Source organism: Fringilla coelebs, assembly GCF_963513975.1.
Source record: "Fringilla coelebs genome assembly, chromosome: 5".
In the NCBI taxonomy this organism is placed as follows: domain Eukaryota; kingdom Metazoa; phylum Chordata; class Aves; order Passeriformes; family Fringillidae; genus Fringilla; species Fringilla coelebs.
In genome coordinates this window covers 67233830-67250339 of record NC_140033.1, presented here as the reverse complement: position 1 = coordinate 67250339, position 16510 = coordinate 67233830, and the positions used below count along the sequence as shown (strand labels likewise).

At 39.1% G+C, this 16510-nt stretch overlaps 1 protein-coding gene across 9 annotated transcripts in view; it reads right to left on the bottom strand.

Annotated features, from left to right (window-relative positions):
• WNK1 (WNK lysine deficient protein kinase 1) overlaps positions 1-16510 on the bottom strand; it is a 98061-nt gene that overhangs the window by 48331 nt on the left and 33220 nt on the right. For all 9 annotated transcript variants that reach the window (XM_084206947.1, XM_084206949.1, XM_084206948.1 and 6 more), the window contains exons 3-4: positions 13712-13932; positions 11517-11674 (exon numbers count right to left, since the gene is read on the bottom strand). In XM_084206947.1, coding sequence (XP_084063073.1) covers positions 11517-11674; positions 13712-13932 — 379 coding nt within the window. The remainder of the gene's footprint in view (positions 1-11516; positions 11675-13711; positions 13933-16510) is intronic.

Here is a 16510-nt window from a genome sequence, read left to right as displayed (position 1 = left end):
TTCCTCTTTGACCAGGGCAAGTAATTCGGTCAGTGTGCTGTGCAAGGGAGTGAAGGCAGCTGCTGCTTCTCCTCTCCCTTCCACAGAGCTACAAGCAGCACACACACAGCTGACTGCCATTCAGCCTAACTAAACACAAGTCAGCACTACAAGAGTATAATGCAGTTTGCTACCAGTGGCAACACCATCTAATTTCCTTTCCTTTTTTCATTAATGTAAGGGCACAGAGATTTGAAGATGATTTTTAAACTGCTGGACAACGTTAGAGAGCTGCATTGTTGCTTGGTTTACACCACATGCTCACAAACAATCCAGAGTTGTATTTTCTAGTATCTCTTGCTAGACTTCAGACCTCAACCTGAAGTTCAATTTTTATTTTTTTCTGATACCTAGTTCCAAGCCATCATTGTAAAACCTGTTTAATAATCAAATGATGGCCATAGCTTCAGGGTTTGGGTTTTTTATGGTAAGGAGCAATGCTAAGAAAGACCACACATACAATTTTCAAGATGAACTTAGCAAACGAACGTTGACAAACTAGTTGTGATGAACTGCTATAAAATGCAATTTAGAATTATCAAGATCACTTTTCACCCTAAAATAACTTCAGTTCCTCAAGTACACCGCAATTACACCAGTGGTGTTTTTATAGTATACACCATCAGTGTTGCAAAAGCAACATTCCACACAATTAAGGCTACACTTTTCTGGGGTACACAGCATGACCTGCAAAAAAACATTCAACATTTCAGCTTTTGACAAGTCAAGTCTACCTGTCCCAGTAGAACCATAACCCTTGTTTGGCTCTTTTCAAAGATGCTGTAATTCTAAGAGCCTGGAAAGAATTCTACAGTAACTGATTGATCTTCTCAAACAAAATGTTCTAACATTGCAGTCTAGAAACTAATAGCACCAGCAGCAAAGTCAAATCACACAAACAAAGTAATTAAAGTGTCTATATTTCCTTTCTGCTAAGCTGTTACCATTCTAGTTTGAGCCAGTCCCAGGCTGCCACAAACCATTAATTCAGGAATTTAGAGAGAGTATGATTGCAGTGGAAAAAACAGATCCAACCTCTTTGCCCCAGTCCCAAAGAAGCCCTCAGGCTATGGTATATACAGCATTTAAATTGGTTTACCCCGTGATCTCCTAAATTTCACTACCTGCAATTAATTAGTTACCCAGCCCTCAAAACCTGCATGCTTAACCATTTCACCACCTCTAATCATTCATCTTAATCCTGCTGCCTGTTCTAGGAACAATCTTTCAGATTTAGTTCTTTCCTTATTTCACACAGTATATCCCTGGAACTGTTTGATAATTCTCACTCCAGTTCAACTGAATACATAATATGAAAAGAAAGACTTCAGCTAAACATGTATTCAGTTCAAGAGACACATGGTTTGCCTACAGAGGATTGATTTTCTTGTTCTGGTTAAAAAGCAAACAAACTAGAGTAGTTTTTATAAAGAAATAGAAATGCAACATATTAAACAGAAGTACAATTTAGTTTCACTGATGTCAGTATTTTCATAGCAATTAATTCTGGACAATTGATAATTCTGCCAAGAATTAAACTGGTAAATCCTGCAGAATAAACTCTGTACCAGATCACTATCCTAGCAGAGTAAACAGCATTGCTGCAATGCAAGCAGTGGGAGCAGATGAAAGCTTCAGTGAGCCAGAGCCAGCTCATGAGGCACTGCTCAGGCCAGGACAGGCTTTGCTGTCTTCCCTTCTGATCAGAAACAACAACTGCGTGTTTTGAGCCCAACACCTCTTGAACTTGACGGCTGTACCAGCATCCACATCAAAATTTCCTATCTCATCTATTTGAGAGCTCCATGCCACTGAAACATCTTAAGCAACTGGCCTTCACCCTCTGCAGTGCAGGTGTGTAAGTTATTTAAGTCTCATCATGATCCTTATTTTTTTCCACACCAACAGGTAAGCATGTGTGCCCTGAGTTCAGAATCACACTGTGAAGACAATGGCAATGCTGTGGAATTTATACAGGCCTGCTCACTGCAATGCAGATACTCTTCCTCTTCAATTTACCACCTAATCTCAAAAACATTTTGAGGCATTAACAAAAAAAATTAGAGGTCAATCACAACAACAAATTGATAGATGCACAGAACTCGAGTTGTTATACATGCAAGATATATCTTGATGGACACACTCAAACTTAATTGCTTCTTCCTGAAGCTAAATTTGCATGAGAGAAGTTTTGGTGAAAAGAATAAAACAGACTCCTCATTCCATGAGCAATCTTTGCTTCCTATCACCTTCACAAACATATCCTACAGGTGATCTGCAAGCCTAAGAACTGGAGAATACTGACACTGCCTACTTAACCAACTTCTCTGTTAGTGTCTCAATACTGTACTTTTATCTACTAAAGCCAGAGACTTTACAGCATTCAAAGCCTTACAGGACTACTCTAGTAGGCTGCAGTTCTGTTACTTCACTCCCACACACTTAAGTTTGAACAGGAACTAGTCATAACTCTTCTTAGAGATTCCTGGCTGCAAGCCTTTCCAGCACTCTCAAGACAAAGGGAGTAACTGAAGTCACTGTATTTGTGATGGTAATAAAATGCTATGCACTACTGCAGAATATACACTACTCAGAATATATACTACTATTGCAGAATATATACTAGAGCTCAGAGCTACCCCCCTGACAAGTGATCCAGCACAGCAAAAAAATTATTTGAAGTTTTTATTTAAGACATGGAAGTCTACTGCTCATCAGAACCACCAGGTAAATAAACTATCTGCTTATTTTAGAAGTCCAAAGAATCTGAAGCTAAGAATATTTTCTCAATTTTAAAAAAAGTTATTAATTAATCACAACAGCTACTGTAATTGTAGCAATTTTAATATATAGAATAAATCCATCAAGCTTCAGAAAAGGAAATGTTGTAACCAGGACAGAGTTTCTCAGTGCACGTCTGGCTGACAATTAGTGTATCGGTGCATGGAACAGTGAAAAGGGCCTTGTTTAGAAACAAACAGTATGAGGAGAGAGGTTCTTCTGAAACAAAGTCTGACTGGACAAGTAGATCAGGTATTAACTCTTTTACTCTTGCACACAAGCATAAAAGTAAGATCAGTTGCATCTGTCACACACAGTTCTTTAACCTCACCCTGAGAAGCAGAGATGCTGCCTCTAATGTGAGCACCTCGAGCTAGCTCAGTGGTCCTTTGCTGTATTGGGACTTCAGCCTGAAAATGGCTTTCAAAAAAAAGCAAAACCAGACATGCCTAGACACACATTTCAGTTATATAAATTTAGAAATGCCACAGTGACACAATACTAGAAGTGTCTGTCTTCTATTTTCAGTATGGAAAACATGTTTTTGAAAAGTAAAATTGTATTAGTTGCACCCTCTGCTTTAATCTGCTCCCACTCCAGTAGAAAATCATTGTTCTACACTCATTTTTAAGTTCATGCACAGTAACTCAAAAGCCAGAGATTAGTTCCACTGGCCATCAAACTGAATTTAAATAATGATGTAACATGGGCCACAGAACGCATCTGGTACCAGAACTAGCCTTTAGAAAGGATTATCTACTTAAAGAGCCTAAAGGTAACATTGCAAACACCAAAAATAGTGCACAATTCCAACAATGCATCAAAAGTCACCATGCATTTTATTTTCAGACTCATTCTAATAGGAGTGAAGAAACTTTCCTGGAGTTTTCCCATTTCTACCCCATGCAACTATAGCAGTACAGCTGGCAGGACAAGAAATAGCAGCCTATGCATTCTTAGTGTCAGTATTTTTAACCAGTGGCACTCTGTGACAAATAACATTGAACCATCAGTCTCCCCACAGGAATGTTTCAGTGATTCACCAATCACAGAATTATAATGGTTCTCATCACACTGCAGAGCCAGGCATTTTAAAAACACTCATCACCTCCCTGTTCCTAAGAGCCACCTTCCCATCTCTTGTTAAATTAGCCTCAGTTCATGTAAGAACTAAATGGATCTCAGTACAGGGTAGAATATTAAATACTAGGATCATAGTTTTAAGAGATCTCATCCTTTTATACATTTAAAACTTTCCATATTTTAAAGATACATTGTTTCACTCACATCCTCTGAACTTACTTAGGTTTCTAAAAATACATCTAGAAACTCTGCATTACTACTACATTTCAGAAATTAAATTACACTTATTTTATGCAACTCAACCAATGCTCACAATCCTCCACTCCTTTCAATTCCTGATGATATTAAAAGCATATCCTGTTCAAAACTGCCAAAAGACACAATCCAGGCCCATCAGTGAGCAAGGTAAGAAAGAAATAGCTCCCTTTACTTCAAACCAAGTTGGTTTCACATCAATATTGCAAAAAAAAAATATTGCAAAAAAAAAAAAAAAAAAAAAATAAAAAAAAAAATTAGCTGTGATCTTATAGCTTTTGATGCTGAACAGTGAGCTACTTTTAGAAAATAATTCAGTTGAATAAGTCTTTTCCCTTCCAAACTCAGGCATCACCTGACTTAGCTGTGCAAACCACACAGAATCACACTGGCTAAGGCTGGATGGGAGCACAGTGGGTGACCCGCTCCCACCTCCCTGCTTGAGCAGGGCCATCCCAGAGCACATCTGCTTCCAGAGTGTTCTAGAATATCCCCAGTGAGGGAGACTCCACACCCTCTCTGGACAATCTGTTCCAGTGCATGATCGCTGCACAGGAAAGAAGTTCTTCCCCATGTTCAGGTGGAACTTCTGCTCATCATTTTCTCCCCATGGCCTCTTGTCCTATTGCCTGGCACCACCAAAAACCTGACTGCATCCTCTGACACCCTCCCTTCAGATCCTCAGGCATTGAGAAGGTCCTCTCAGTCTTCTCAAGGTTGAACAGGTCCAGCTCCCTGAGCCTGTCCTGAGAAGGATATTCCAGTACCTTCATCAACTCTGTTGCCTGACTGACAGGCTCAAGCTGATCACTGCCTTGGATCACTGTAACTTGTTAAAGAGCACTTCTAAAGTACCATGCAGGACTGCTTAAGATATTAATGCTTCAAATCCTTGAATTCCAACCTTCCACTTTGAAGGCTTTCTGTTTCTGAATTGATGAGTCAGTGACTGAATCCCCACACAGGAAGATTCTGCACTCTTAAAGCTGTTACAGCAAAATGCTTCTGACTGAGGTGAACAGCTACAAGAGGCAAGTGCTAGAAGTTTAAACATCTTTAGTTCAGTCAGTGTGAGGCAAAGGAATTGCCCAGGATGTGCAGGTTTTTTTTACATTCCACACTTTACTGCCAGAAGTTTCTTCTTTGAAGGAATACAAGAGTTTACCATTTCTTCCAATTAATGTTTCCTGTGCTTGGTTGAATGTCTGTAACCTTTCAATACCTGCTTTCACAAAAGATCACCTTCTCTGTTGGAGGGTTTTCCTCCCCTACTTTTCCACTGACTTTTTTTCCAATGCTTTTTTCACTAGAAATGGTGATAGGAAAGATCTCCATATCTATTTAAACCAGGTCAAGAAACCAAGTCAAGCAAGGTAAAGAAAACAGTTTTATTCATGCCTAAAAAATGCTACATATTGCTTCCAGGAAGTAGAAGAAGAAATTAATTATCACTCATTAAGTACTGCAAGTGAAATTAATCGTATGTCTAAAGGTTTAGTATTTTTTATTTGCTAATTAAGATCCCTCAGGAAGAAGAAGAAAATAAGAGCAGAAATACTATGTCCACTGCACCTCTACTGAAAATGAAGCAGTTGACTGGTCTAGACATTTATGACACCTAACTTTTAAGACACTAAAGATTCATTTTATCTCAACTGACCAAACTACAGCACTTTGTAGCTGCCTTGTTTCCAGCAAAGAGAATGACCTTCACCTTAACCAGTGAATTCCAGTTCCCACCAGTTAGGGAGATTAAGAAGTTTTAAACCAGTTAGACACTGCCTGCTCAGGTTACTCATTATGTGCCTTGTTCCCTTAGGCCCTTTTTTAAGCTCTGGAGAACAGAGAAAAAAAATGTTATGCCTGCTGTGGAACATTTTAGTATGAACAACCTTTTTTTTTAAAACTCAAAAAATGCAAAATGCTTTTTTACCCCCCCTTCTCATCTTAAGGCCAGCTCAGACAACAGACATTTGTTTAGAGAGAACAGACTGGACTTCTGGTGAAAGAAAAGACAAATACAAAACCTCACTTTGTCAAAGTAAGCATGGAGAAAATCAAGTACAAAGCACAAGTCCATCAGGAAAATTTAAAAGGTAAGTTTATGTGATGGGAGGAGGGAGAAAGAACAAGGGGGTTTTCTGCTCATACTCAGAGATGTGCTTAGTAGATTTGAAACTGAGGATGGTTTCATTAACTTTTTTGCAATGAACATATTTGGATTTTTATGTTAGTGGTAGATATGCAAGGAGGAGAAAAATCTGCATAAGAAACATATTAATTGTCTTTTTACTGGTCCTGGGACTAGTCAATCACCTAGCAAATTTAAGCCTTGGGACATCCAAGTATTAGAGGTCTAGATTTTGAGGCAACAGCTTGGGTTTCCATGGTCCTAGCAGAGGCTGAGGCAAAGCAGCTGAAGTTACTGCAGTTAGTTATGCCTTCACTGCACTGATGCCCAAACAGACTAAATTAAGAAATCATACTTAAGATGTCTGTTCTATAAATATCTCTTTTTCCATTTAAATGCATGTGTAGTCCATTTTAAGTATCTCCTGTGACAAAGTGTTTAATTGCAATATCCATGGAACAGGTCAAAGAAAATATACCAGTCTCCTGAGAAGAACAAAGTCAGACAGGGAAACTCTCCTGAATTTTACCAAGCTCTTAGACTCTTTCTTTTGTTTTTTTTTTTTTTTTATGCAAGTAAGTACGTAAAAGAATTATCTATCTTGATTTCATTTTGCATTGTAACTCTCTGAATTACTTGGATACAGAGCAGAATTGCAAAAAAAAAAAAAAAACAAAAGGAAAAAAAAAAAAAAAGCAAAACCACAAAAAAAAGGGATCCATTCCCTAATCTGGTAGCATTCCACACAGCCAGCTGTGCTTGCACGAGAGGGCAGAGGAGAAAAAAATGAACCAAAGGAGAGGAAATCAGTACTTTAACTATAGTACAGCTTGTTATCAATTCACTGCAGGTTTAGAGTATTTCTTTTCTGACGCCAAGCAGGCATCAGTAAATGCTCACTGGATGCATTCAGTCCCAGCTGAGGAGACATACTGCTTAAACCTCAGAGATTTCCCCATCCCACAGGAAGGTAAAAATCCAAAGAGCTGCAATTTTTTAAGCACTGACTACTAATTTATTTGCAACCATTTCCAAAGAACAGCAGAGGATGGCTTCAATAAAGAAAACAGGGTTTTGAGACAAAATTGCAACACTATGATTTAATGAAAACAAAGAGCAAGGCTAGATTCCTTTATGCTTGAGTGACAAGCCAGGCAGATGTCTTTCCTTCTAAAGAAACTGCTAGTGAAAGGGTCTGGACTGAATATGCTAAAGGGTGTAAGTACAAACAGAAGTCAATATTCTGTGTTAAACTGCTGATTTCCTTATCAGAATGGCGAAACAAAGTTTGGCATAACACCTTGAGCCCTACAAATTCTGCACAGCTGTGTTTTTAAGCCAGGTACATACCCAGGTTACTCTGTTAAAAGAATTCTTCTAGATAAAGTAATCCAGAATAACAATTTAATTGCACTTCTGTTTCTTAGGCCAGAGAAATTTCAGGAACTTTATCCTAGGATTGTTTTAAGGAATTACAAGAACTTCCCAGAGAGAGAATGTAGACAGTATAAATGAGTATCTTAGGAACAGCAGGTTTATGCAGCAATGCTATTGTCCAAGATGTGAAGCAACAATTTCTGCCTGGGCCAAAAAATGTCTCATCTGTGAGAGGAACTTCAGACTTTAGATCCAAATTCTAGATCTGTGCTTGCCAAGGTGTATTATTTAACAAAAAATTGCTTCCAACCATAAGGAAAGACAGGACTGAGTACTCTGAGCACTACTGCAAAGCTGCAGTATCTGGGCATCAGCTAGAGCCACCCTTATCACAAAAGGTGTCAGCTCAAAACTCAATGCAACTGAAGGCCCTCTAAAAATAAGAGACCAATGCACAGCCAAAATGAGAGAAAATAACATAAATTGTTATTACCAAGAGGTTCTGAGAGGACACCCTGGGCATTAAGAGACCTTTCAGAGGATTCTGTCCTAAGCAATAGCAAGGATTTGAGATAATGGAGCAACTTTGCTTTTTTCTAAGCCTAATAGTTCCTGCAAAGAGGGTGAGGGAAATTAATTTAAATGCAGTGAGTGGCTGCACATCTTGATCTCATTGCCTTTGGGGTTTCAGTGGTTTTTAAGCTCCAACATGGTATGACCTTTCATGACTTTCATAGCAGACCATTCCTATTGTCCTTCATTCTGCTCTCTGTACACACCTAGATAAAAGAATCCTTTCAATTTAAGGCACAGCAGGACTGTAGCTGCTACCTCAAAACACCCCTAAACATGTCCAGAGAGGTAGCAATGAAGGGGTTGAAATGGAGATGCTAAACATCTTCCACAAAACACACCCAACTTCCAACAAGCATTAGAAGAGATGTGTTGCTCAGTACTGCTCAAGTCACTTCTGCAGGAGGGGGTTTTCTGCCTCCACTCTGTTATTGACAGTTCACACACTGTCCTTTCAAGTACTGAATTTGGCAAATGGTTCATCCCTCACCCACAACTGCTCACATGGTCTAAACTTGTAAAATTTCTAAAATCTTCTACATCTAAAACTACCTAGCTCTTTTTCACATTGGTTCACAAAGCTTTCATGGAGTGGTAAAAAGAATATCAGGAGTATTTAATTTCACTTTCATAACATAGATCGCTTTCCACATTATAGAACACCAAATCCTCCATTATCAGCTAAGACAGGATTGTGTTTTATTTCCAGATAACTTTGTCTTGCCTTCATTGAAAGCTTACCTTAAAAATTCTTCACATTTTGTTTCTGGTTGGTTTTGTTTTGAACAAACTGCTTTGCAACTACACTGAAAGGAACAATCCCAAAAATACCAAAGCACACAGACTTTGGAAGCAGACAAATGTACATTTCACTTTCTTTACCTTCCTGTCCTTTGCTACCTCTGAAATAAAACATGATTTGCTGGATTTCATATCAAAGTGTATCTTCAGAGCTCTCAAGCAGTAAATTAAATAGTTGAGGGGAAAAAAAAATCAACAAATAAACTTGATTTGTGAACCATCAGCAGAGGAGAAGAGATGGTGGTGTTGGACAAACCAAAAAATTGCCACTGTTTCTCATCCACTTAGAATTTCCAATTTCCACTGTCAGCCAATAAAAATGGAGAGAAAGGAGCACCACCCACAATAAACAAGTGGTAAGTGCAACCCTGGTAAGTCTCTAGGTAACTTTTTCTGCTACAAGTCCCTACAAAGCTTTCCAGTTAATGTACTTCAAAGACCACGGGAAAGACAGGTCTGTAAGACTTGGGAATTTACAAGCCTGAGGTTGTCTCAACAGCTGACTCTCACCAACATCCCAGTTCCCAGCAGGGTCCTTAAGGAACATTAGTTACATTAGGACAGTTCCACTGACATTGTCCATCCAAATTTTGCTGTTTTGGCTCTGTCCAAGACACATCCATAAGCACAGTGAAAGGTACCACTGAGACTGCTCTAGTAAGCTATGTAGCTTTCTTTCATTGATTTCAACTGCTTCCAGGACAGATTGTGCTGTACTCAGAGTAAGGACTAGACTTTAGCCTAGTTCTTAAACTCTATTTAGAAAATTACAGGTAAGTTTGCCAACACACAAAAAAAAAAACTAAACCAAAAAACCCCAAATCTGTATGTACACAAATGTATATAAAAAGTTATTCTAGCATCTGTGCAAAACACTGAAATCACCACTTATGTGACCACTTTTTTTCCCTTCTCCTGTGCCCCTCCAACATTTCCCTGAAAAAAAGGAATAGTCTTATTTCACCAAGCCTCTCTTCAGAATTGATTGCTTCTGACATGAAGACTCTTCTCCAATTCTAAGTGAGAAATTATATCTTCCTTTTGCAGTGTGAGGCATCAGGAATAAGAGAGCCTTTTATTTTTCCAAAGCTAGGCAAGATGTTTATTAAATCTGCAACTTCTCTGAGATAACACTCAAAAAAATTAACAGGAACTCATTTGTTTATGGACAAAGAGGTAAGTCTGGGGTTTTTTTTCTCCTTTGCACACATGCACAGGTATTCTGAGAAATCCAATGCGAGTTTTCACTTCCCCGAGCAGCCACCTCACTATTCTTTCTGAATGCTTAGGTCACAAGGTTGAACATATTTGTTTCACTGTACTGGTACAGTCTTCAAAACAGATATCACAGATTAAATCTAGCCACACCATACTGCACATTTCTAGCACTGCAGTTCTGCTTCTGCACTCAGGGCCTGCATGTTCCCCACAGTCTGGTCAGATGGGCCAGCTCTAATCTCTTGATTGCCTTCTCAGCTTTATTTGTTTTCTCCCACAATGCCTCCACCACTACACTTGCCCAGTACTTACCAGGGTGGAATAGCTTCCTGCTATTTATCAAGTGTTTCCACTTCATCATTATAAGAAGTGCCCCCAAAACACAGGAGAGCTAAGGGCCACTCAGAATTCAATGAACTATTAAAATCACTCTAGGCAAGTGGCAGGCAGCTAAGCCAGTGCTCAAATCTGTTATCCAGCTTTATTGCAGAGAACAAGGTTACCAACTCCTCTTCAAGACAGAACTACTTCCACCATCCCCCAAGTGGCTTAGAAAATAATCTGTTATTATTCTAGTACATTCATTTTCTCTAGTTTGGTTTGGGGGGGTTTGGTTTCTTCATATTTTTTTTCTTATATACTGACAGAAGAGAATGAACTCGAGGCAGAATTGATCCACACTGCATTCCCTAACAAACCCCTGACATGCACCACTGGGACTTTCTCTCCATCTACTGTACACAAAGGCTCAGACTGGGCAGGGCCCACTCAGTTAGTAGAGCCTCGGGTGTTAAATAACCAGGTGGCTTTTGCTAAATGCTGCTCTCAATTTTTCAAAGATCCCCCACCCAATGCTTTCAAGGTGTTTTTTAACAGTCCATTGTACCTCTCCACTCTGCTGGGGATATGGTACCCCCACTCAATGCCATGTTCCCTAGCTCAGGTGTTATCAGGCTGTTCCTGAAATGAATCCCGTTGTCTGACTCAATCCTCTCAGAGGTACCATGCCTCCAAAGGACCTGATTTTCAAGGTCCAGGATGGTATTACCATGGTAGAAACAAGATTTTATTTCCATTCACATATTTTACAGGCTTCTGACAGATGTTCAGTGAGTTCAACCACCCTGTAACTTTGCACCCATCCCAAAATAATCTCTATTCAGGTTTTTTTCCCCACACACTTGCACAGCAGTGCTACCCAGCTGCAGTCCTTTGCTAACAGCAGTAGCTTTAGGCTCAGCAGTGAGGAGGGACTTACACTGGTCACTCGCCGGTAGATCTGCGCAGCATTTTGGCACTCGGAGTAAGGATATTCAGACGTGGCCATCTCTAGCATACACATCCCAAAAGCATAAACATCAACGGACTCATCATATTTCTCCTCATACATCTCGGGGGCCATGAACTCTGGGGTACCTTAAATTAAAAGAACGATTCAGACTCTAAATGTCTCAAAGCGAGCAGAGGCTGCTGGCGTTACTCACCGCAGGGGCAAGCGGCTGGGCAAACCTGTGAGACAAGAGAAAGTGGAGGCAAAAAGAAGAGGGAGGAAACCCTTAGTGACTCTGTTGCACCAAAGTACTTTGTGAGTCTTCCATTGCAAGGCCTTTATGGAATCACAATGGCACATGAGAACTGATGCAATTCCCTGTTTAGGTATGTTAGTTGATACAAATATCAGAACAGACTGGATTAGCCTGAAATCAAACAGGAGGGGAGGGGATAAGAAGAGGGAAAAACTGTAGACTAGCCATAGGCTGCAAACCAAATACTAAGGAGAGTTAAGGCACTTACCTTTTCTCCCTGTAAGAAAAGAGGCACATTAAACCTTGTTTCATAAATTACCTGACTGCCCTCTGCTGCAAAAGAAGTAGTACTGGTAAGAGCCCATAGCTAGTCTCTGACCTGGTGCTCTCCATCTACTTGCTGAAGTAGAATGGTTCAGGTAAGGCCTTGCAATGAAAAGCTCTGTTGTTACAAATAAAAATCTCCGTGAAAAGAGGATAAGAGGTAATTTTCTGCAAAGGCCACTCACCAGAGCCCTTTTCTTCATATACTTACCTTCCCACCTGCAGTATATTTATAGGCCTACTGCAGATACAGGCATTAGTGAGGGACATCCTACAGTCAAAAATACTCAGAAATACAGAGAGATTGAGTTACAGGCATAGAGCGTGAGATTCAACAAGTCCCATTTAAATAGTGTGCAGAAAATTATTGCCCAGTGAAGCATCACAGATCCCCTCTGCAAACAAAGGGACTGCATTGTATGACCAGATTTACTTTAAGCCAGAGATGCAAGTTTGCTTTTTGTAAATTTAAACACAGAATTATTTCCTGCAGACACCAGATTCCAGATAATTTACAGATCATTCTACAGCTCATTGCTTGTTTTCACCAGGCTAAACCAAAAAGAATGTAATTGCAGTCATTTTTCCAAAGGCTAATCATTAACAGATAACTATGTAACAGATGGTAATTTTCCAGGGATAAATTTGAAGATATGACAAATATGCTTAAGAAATTATGGTTTTTAACACCATTCTTTTCTTCCCCATTAATATTTTGACCTGGTTAAGAAGCAGGAAATATTTCAGTGACAGCTTGCAAGAAAATTTACAGGTATATGCCATTGATCCCAGCTAGGAATCTGGCACAGGACTGTTGAGTTATGCTGAATTTTAGCAAGCTCTAAATACTGAGAGTGAAAGAAACTTCATTCCCTGCAGTCTATTGACCCAACTATAAAAACAAAGCTGATAAAACCAATTCTTTCAAGAATTCACAAGAAAGATTATACTAGCACCACCAAACCAATTTCTGAAAAAGGTTATGGATGGATACATGGGGACAGAGCCAGAATAAAGCACTACTTCCCAATGCACCCTCCTAACTCACACAAATCCACATTCTACAGACTCCCTCAGTAAGGTGCTATACCACAGTCTGTGTTATTATTTAAACATAATATTGACTTTCTTTGGTATTCCTCAGTTTCTGATTACTCACAAGCAGCAAGAGATTCAACATTAACCCCTGGTGACAATGAAAAAAAAATTTGGCTGTATGAACTAATGCTACACTAAATATCAAAATGTTGTTTGGTCACCAAAATGCATTTGTGCATTTCTTGAAGCAGCACCACATCAGAGGTAAGATTTTTATGTAGTGAAGAGTGGTTTTATCAACAATGTTGCACTAGATTGTTGGGCAGGACAAGAGCTCTATATTCTGAAATAGCTAATGTATAAATAACAAAAGCACAACCAAAATTTCAACATATCTTTGCATTAGGAACACAGAATGACCTCAGCAAGCAAGAGACAAAGCCTACATATTTTCAGGCTTTGACCATGTACCTTTGTAAGCATGTTTTATAGGAAAGCTCTTAAAACACTCAAGTGTCCAAAGAGGTAGACTGGCTCAGCAGCCTCCAAAACAGGAGAGGCTTACCTATCACACTTTTGGCAAAAGAAGCTCGTTTCAGGGTTGCCAGACCAAGGTCTCCAATCTTGACTGATCCAGTGGGGCCAGTAATGAAGATGTTGTCACATTTTAAGTCTCTATGAATGATGGGAGGAGTACGTGTGTGCAGAAATTGCAAGCCTTTCAGTATCTGACGGCACCAGCTTCGTAGCACTTTAATTTTCATCACTTTAAATCTTTTCAAATACCTAATGAAAAAGTAACAATAGGTTAAACAGATTCTGCTAACAAACAGTAGATTAAACAATACCATTTGCTGTTTGGAAGCAAAGAAACAGTAATTAAAGACATGTATGAACTTAAACTTCTATTTTAAAATCTACCTGAGCATTTCATTACTTCAGAGGAGCTAAAGATGATTCCCCTCTACAAAACCTATCCCCTTTCTTCTAGCCAGCAGACTATAATGATGAAACAAGAATGTGAAAGCTTGGCATACCTAGCTGATAACACCTCTGCATACAAAATCACTCTACAGTAATTAGCTGGATTGCTAAATTTCAAGGCACTGCTTCAATGACAAATAATTCAAGGCTCATTAATTACAGTTCTTTACCTATTTAACTTCTCAAACACTCACAACCTCTTCCTTGATTAATTCTAACTGGGTGGGAAGGTGGGTCACTAGATCCAAAATGTTAATAACCAACTAAGTACAGAGCTGTGGAAAACTGCAAGAGCTCTGAAATCATTAGTCCCTCGTTTACAAGAGTAACCAAGCACTCTGTTCAAGGTTTCCACATACATTTTAAATCTGCTTCAAATTTACCTGTGGAGTTAGCAAGAAAATTAGAAATTCTTAGAAATCCCCTCCCTGGTGCAGGACAGGGTTTGATCACCTGAAACCAACTGGTACTATGGACAGATGGAGACAGGGCAGAGAAATCTTTAAAAAGGTTCTGTCAAATAACTGAGGTGGAAGAGTTTACACATCAGTCTGTATCCTTTTGCAATCCAACCTTAACTGTTCTACCATTGCCACTCCTTGAAACCCCATGTAGGAAGAGTCGAATTTGATATACCAAAAATATTTTTCAATTAGCGTGACCTAAGACTAAGATCTTATTCTGCTACTTAACTTCAGCAGATTAGAGATGCCACAGGGTGAATAACCTCTGACAGTTTTCAAGTGCTTTCCAGCAGGGTTTTCTCTCAACCTCTATTTGGGTAACATAATTTGAAGTGAAGAGCTGTTCTGTTCCTTCTGAAAAAGTACAGGCCAGACAACATGTAGAGAAAGCACCATGCTCTGTAGAGCAAGGACTTTATTCCTGTTTGGGCAATGTTACTCAGTCAGAGTCTCAGATAAAGATGAGTTTCACACTACAGAAAGACTGCTAGTAAATTCTGTGACCAGCATGGAGTCTAGTCACTGCAACCTTAAAACTAAAAGCAAGTTGTGTTCAATTAATCCATGGTAGTGGTCAGTCTCTTCTGCAGATTCACTTAACTAGGAGATACAGTCCCAATGAAATCACTTCAATCAGCTCCAACACAGAAATGTAGTGTATTCATCCCTTGTACTTGAATTTCTCCAGTTCAAAACAAGATCTGGAAAATCAAGTAGCTAGCAGTGATCCTGCTGTGAAAATAAGTCTGTAAAAGCAATTGAGTCCGTTCCAGAGGAAATCAGGTGTCAGAATGTAAAGGAAGGCAGGGAAAAAGCCAAGCCAAGGAAGGAGACAAACTGAAGGAGGTTCTGAATCGCACCAGCTACCACTTGAATTCCTGCTATTGACACAACCCTCATTCATCTCTCTTGAGCCTGTTCCAAAGATCACATGGTAGGGGCACTTCAGTTCAGCATCTGGAATCCCTAATTACATTCTTGGTTACAAATATGCTAGTCCACTGCCAGCTTTTCACTGTTAAAGGACCTGGATCCAACCATCACCCAACATTGTGCAGTGTGGCTGTCACTGTTCCATAACACTAACCTGAATTAAGTCACATGTCACTTAATGCAGAAAACAATTTAAAAATGGAAGCACATACAAATGCACAAAAATAGACAAGCCTACTAGCCAGTATGTTTTCACTTTTCCTACTATCATAGAAGAGCTTGGACTAGAAGAGACCTCAGGAGGTTTCCAGTCGAAGTTTCTGTAATTACAATTAGAAAGAGCTCAAGGAGCTATAGGAATCCTTACTAAAATAAAAAATTAGAAAACTGCCTTTAAGATACCATCACCCTTGTATTCCATTCACTATTTTACAAGTGACAACAATGTCTATGTCCCAGGTACCAAAAGAAGAAAGGCATCACTTTTATCAAATGCAGGTAAGGTAAACATATTGAAAAAAGATATGTAAGTAATAGTCAACTATATGCAAACACAAGTGTACAGTGTAAATCTAGGAAAATGCCACAAGCACATGAAGTACTTAAGGCACACCTGAAATCTCCCATAGAGTTCACCTGTCAAGTCTCAAGTAAAGTGGACTAGAATAAACTAAATCCAGTTATAACACCAGCTATACAAGAGTAGAGAAAAACCCTAGCCAGAACTCCAAAGTTTAAAGGATTTTCAATTAAAGAGCCTATTACTTTTCTCTGGATTAAATAAAAAGACGACCTTATTTCAAGACACAAAATAATCCCAGAGAGAAAATCTATGGTATTTCTTCCTACCAACACCCTACTTTATAATTTTCTATTATTATTTCATCATCTTGCTTATGATACCATGTAAGCCAATCCAAATATTAAAATCTGTGAGAGGGACAAAGGAGTTTAAAAAGGGAGAAAAAAAAAACAACTTAGCA